The 5,713-nt window shown below is 34.5% G+C and overlaps 1 protein-coding gene across 1 annotated transcript in view; it reads right to left on the bottom strand.

The window, feature by feature from the left end:
* The window catches only part of LOTGIDRAFT_135033 (hypothetical protein), a gene marked incomplete at both ends in the record, with an annotated part of 30,098 nt that extends 26,118 nt beyond the window's left edge, over positions 1 to 3,980 (bottom strand). Inside the window, 2 exons of the mRNA XM_009068848.1 lie at positions 2,257 to 2,476; positions 3,189 to 3,980. Of these exons, the coding sequence (XP_009067096.1) occupies positions 2,257 to 2,476; positions 3,189 to 3,980 (1,012 nt within the window). The remainder of the gene's footprint in view (positions 1 to 2,256; positions 2,477 to 3,188) is intronic.
* Positions 3,981 to 5,713: the final 1,733 nt, after the last annotated feature.

Raw genomic sequence — 5,713 nt, 5'->3', positions numbered from 1 at the left:
AATAGAATCTCTATATAACACGATATATCTATTAAACTAAATAATTATAACTTTAAAGGGATACTACCCCTTAGAATAGACATAAAATTTAAAATCTCAAACTTGGTCAATAAGAGTATATATTCATCAGTTAGACTTACCAGGTGTCATGACTAAAGAATAGAATCTCTATATAACACAATATATCTATTAAACTAAATAATTATAACTTTAAAGGGATACTACCCCTTAGAATAGACATAAAATTTAAAATCTCAAACTTGGTCAATAAGAGTATATATTCATCAGTTAGACTTACCAGGTGTCATGACTAAAGAATAGAATCTCTATATAACACGATATATCTATTAAACTAAATAATTATAACTTTAAAGGGATACTACCTCTTAGAATGGACATAAAATTTAAAATCTCAAACTTGGTCAATAAGAGTATATATTCATCAGTTAGACTTACCAGGTGTCATGACTAAAGAATAGAATCTCTATATAACACGATATATCTATTAAACTAAATAATTATTGAAAAAAATTTTCAAAATTACTTAGCTTAATGACTTATGGTTAAAGGAACAGATGCACTATTTTAGGGGGTTGATTTGAGTCTTGAATATATGTAAATAGTCTTCAGAAGTACTAGAACTGTACCAAAATCACATAATTCCTTTAAAATATCTCACACTATGAATTTCTTTTCCTATTTTTATAGATGTCTTTTCTATATATCACAGAGTCGTCATTTTAACATTCCAACGTAGATAATTCTAGACACACATGGATTTGAAGACTCAAATTTCTACAGTGCGCTGTGAACACTATTACTGATTAGCTTAGCTAAAAAATTCATGTGTCTGAGAGACTAAAGTATAGTTGGTAAAAAAAAATGGCGCATCTGTCCCTTTAAGTGCATTATTAGAATTAGTATTATAGATTTTATAACATGGAATATTTGCTTGTTATTTCATTGTGTTTTATCTTAGATGATGTTATGATTAAACCATTGTTTCAAGTTATTGATCGATGTATTACATCATGTTAATATTTAATATCATACGGTTGGAAAGACTGACATGGAAAAAGCATTTAGTCGTAGGGATGAACCAATAAACCAAGGTCTTGTGATACAGGTTGGAGAGACTGACATGGAAATAGCATTTAGTCGTAGGGATGGGTCAATAAACCAAGGTCTTGTGATACAGGTTGGAGAGGCTGGCATGGAAAAAGCATTTAGTCGTAGGGATGAACCAATAAACCAAGGTCTTGTGATACAGGTTGGAGAGGCTGACATGGAAAAAGCATTTAGTCGTAGGGATGGGTCAATAAACCAAGGTCTTGTGATACAGGTTGGAGAGGCTGGCATGGAAATAGCATTTAGTAGTAGGAATGGGCCAATAAACCAATGACTTGTGATACAGGTTGGAGAGGTTGACATGGAAAAAGCATTTAGTCGTAAGGATGAACCAATAAACCAAGGTCCTGTGATATAGGTTGGAGAGACTGACATGGAAAAAGCATTTAGTCGTAGGGATGAACCAATAAACCAAGGTCTTGTGATACAGGTTGGAGAGACTGACATGGAAATAGCATTTAGTCGTAGGGATGAACCAATAAACCAAGGTCTTGTGATACAGGTTGGAGAGACTGACATGGAAAAAGCATTTAGTCGTAGGGATGAACCAATAAACCAAGGTCTTGTGATACAGGTTGGAGAGACTGACATGGAAATAGCATTTAGTCGTAGGGATGAGCCAATAAACCAATGTCTTGTGATACAGGTTGGAGAGACTGGCATGGAAATAGCATTTAGTCGTAGGGTTGGGTCAATAAACCAATGTCTAGTGATACAGGTTGGAGAGGCTGCCATGGAAAAAGCATTTAGTCGTAGGGATGGGTCAATAAACCAAGGTCTAGTGATACAGGTTGGAGAGACTGACATGGAAAAAGCATTTAGTCGTAGGGTTGGGTCAATAAACCAAGGTCTTGTAATACAGGTTGGAGAGACTGACATGGAAAAAGCATTTAGTCATAGGGTTGGGTCAATAAACTGAGTCCCCCTGTTCTAAACAATGTGCACATTAAAGATGGGTTTCCTTATTTTTTAGTGTCAAATTAAGCAAACTATTTGATTAATTGGTGTTTCTAATGAATTATCATGTATTCTTAATCATATCATTATGTTCTATTTGCATATAATTAAGATGGGTTTTCTTATTTTCAGGTTCTGTTTTAGTTGTCTGAAGATCACACAGCGTGAAACTCAGAGTAACAACATGTTTCAGGTTCTGCTTTAAGAAAAGATAAAAGGATAAATATAAAAGATTTGTTACCTGCTGTTGATTTTCTCTTTGTGTGATCAATCTGGCCTCGATACAACGACGAGTTTCTAAAAACGCCTTACGCTGAGCTTTCACGGTAGGAAAATGGGTAAAAATACCGGCGATATTTACACCTATATACAAAAATACATTGGATACAACCTGTAATAAAACAAAGAGGTTTTGTATCATTCCAATTTTCAATCAGATGTCTGTGGTTCTTGTTAAAGAGATTGTAAAGAGGTTTTCTAAATTTTGTATGTGTATCAGGGACACTGATAGCATCAATTTACACCATTCTAATTTTCAATCAGACGTCTGTGGTTCTTGTTAAAGGGATTGTAAAGAGGTTTTCTAAATTTTGTATGTGTATCAGGGACACTGATAGCATCAATTTACATCATTCTAATTTTCAATCAGACGTCTGTGGTTCTTGTTAAAGAGATTGTAAAGAGGTTTTCTAAATTTTTTATGTGTATCAGGGACACTGATAGCATCAATTTACATCATTCTAATTTTCAATCAGACGTCTGTGGTTCTTGTTAAAGAGATTGTAAAGAGATTTTCTAAATTTTTATATGTATCAGAGACACTGATAGCATCAATTTACACCATTCTAATTTTCAATTAGACGTCTGTGGTTCCTGCAATTCTATATAAAAAGAAGTGTTCTCTCACAGAGAATCCAGTCTACCAGGATTGAAATGAGGGAAGATGACTTTCACATGCCGATCGAGATTAGAGTCCACGACCATCATTTGTTCGACATAACCAAGCAAATGATGTCATGTAAAGATTTCAACACTCTAGCCGACAGTGCTACATCCCTCCTCAAGTTATTTGCTTCAAATCAAAATTTAAAAAAAGTTCTTACCTGTTTCCAAAGATAGGAGAGTTTATAATTGATGCTGATGCAACAGATGATATGAACAACACAAATACATATTCCACTAAAAACGGCAAGTCTCATACGGATCGGCATAAACGCGTAAATCATGTATGTAAAAAACAATGTACACCAAACTCCTGCGGAGGCATCGTAAATCTGTACATCTACAGTCACTAAAATTACAATTCCGACCAATAAAAATATCACAATATAGCACAAAATAAACAACTGAGGTTCGTTCAACGAAGATCTATTGCACACGACTTCCAATATCACAAAAATAACAATAATAATACCCAGAGTTATTCCCCTTGCCAGCAAGATGGAACCTCCCAGATAGTATGTTAACAATAACAAGAAACAAATGAAACAAAATATGCCCATTAAAATGGCGATACTGGTTTGATTAAGTTTAAAAAAATATCTTTGATATAACAATTCCAATTTCGCATCCTTAAATTTCTGAGATTTGAAAACTTTTGCGAAATTTTTCCTCGTGCAACACTTTCCGTTACACTCATTTTCATCTTCGTTTAATACGAATTCTTGAACTTTTGTTTCTTTCGGTTGGCTTTGTTTTGCCTCATACAATTCCTGGGCGCGTTCCCATGCTGATTTTCGAACATGTCCATTTTGATTATGATGCTTGGCAGGAGATTCTGTACTAATCGGTGATACAGTTCCATTTTTAAATGCAAAATTATTATGATTCGCTTTACGTAACACCACCTTGTCTTGGTTTAGTCCTTCTGATAAACTGTCATTAGTGGTGATCATGTTGAATTCCTGGACACATTTGGGTGTTTTATTTTCAAGATCTGTTTTTTTTCCATTCCTCATGCAATTTGTCTTGACTTTAAATCAAAAACCTGAAAAAAAAAACAATCATTTAACATGAATCAAATAAATTCTACCAGTCCAACGAAATGTATCAGTAGGGACACAGGCTGAAATAGGTCAGTTGTCTGAAGATCTCTACTTGTCAAACTTCAGTAGGGACACAGACTGAAATAGATCAGTTGTCTGAAGATCTCTACTTGTCAAACTTCAGTAGAGACACAGGCTGAAATAGATCAGTTGTCTGAAGATCTCTTCTTTAGTAGGGACACAGGCTGAAATAGATCAGTTGTCTGAAGATCTCTACTTGTCAAACTTCAGTAGAGATACAGACTGAAATAGATCAGTTGTCTGAAGATCTCTACTTGTCAAACTTCAGTAGGGACACAGACTGAAATAGATCTGTTGTCTGAAGATCTCTACTTGTCAAACTTCAGTAGGGATACAGACTGAAATAGATCAGTTGTCTGAAGATCTCTACTTGTCAAACTTCAGTAGGGACACAGACTGAAATAGATCAGTTTTCTGAAGATCTCTACTTGTCTAACTTCAGTAGGGATACAGACTGAAATAGATCAGTTGTCTGAAGATCTCTACTTGTCAAACTTCAGTAGGGATACAGACTGAAATAGATCAGTTGTCTGAAGATCTCTACTTGTCAAACTTCAGTAGGGATACAGACTGAAATAGATCTGTTGTCTGAAGATCTCTACTTGTCAAACTTCAGTAGGGATACAGACTGAAATAGATCAGTTGTCTGAAGATCTCTACTTGTCAAACTTCAGTAGGGATACACACTGAAATAGATCAGTTGTCTGAAGATCTCTACTTGTCAAACTTCAGTAGGGATACAGACTGAAATAGATCAGTTGTCTGAAGATCTCTACTTGTCAAACTTCAGTAGGGATACAGACTGAAATAGATCTGTTGTCTGAAGATCTCTACTTGTCCTACTTCAGTAGGGACACAGACTGAAATAGATCAGTTGTCCGAAGATCTTAAAACAGTTCTGAAAATTTATCAGTGTAAAATCAAACTGGATACTTAGTGTTTCATTAATCAAGTATATTGAACCAGGTAATAATAATATCATTTAATCTGTTTTAATTTATAATCATCCTGATTGTTTAGATAAACAGAGAGTCATCAATAGAGGATATGATACTATGACAACGCAGTTACATATACACAATGTCAAGCTATGACGTACTTCATCTTATACCTTGACTACAATAGCCATCTTTATAGTATCACAACTTCACAATGTCAAGCTATTATAAACTTCATCTTATACCTTGACTACAATAGTCACCTTTATAGTATCACATCTTCACATTGTCAAGCTATTACAAACTTCATCTTCACAATGTCAAACTATTACCAACCTCATCTTCACAATGTCAAGCTATTACAAACTTCATCTTCACAATGTCAAGCTATTACAAACTTCATCTTCACAATGTCAAGCTATTACAAACTTCATCTTCACAATGTCAAGCTATCACAAACTTCATCTTCACAATGTCAAGCTATTACAAACTTCATCTTCACAATGTCAAGCTATTACAAACTTCATCTTCACAATGTCAAGCTATTACAAACTTCATCTTCACAATGTCAAGCTATTACAAACTTCATCTTCACAATGTCAAGCTATCACAAACTTCATCTTC

This window comes from Lottia gigantea, assembly GCF_000327385.1.
Source record: "Lottia gigantea unplaced genomic scaffold LOTGIsca_95, whole genome shotgun sequence".
Lineage (NCBI taxonomy): Eukaryota > Metazoa > Mollusca > Gastropoda > Lottiidae > Lottia > Lottia gigantea.
Note: the sequence above shows the minus strand (reverse complement) of the source record. Positions and strands in the feature narration are given on the sequence as shown.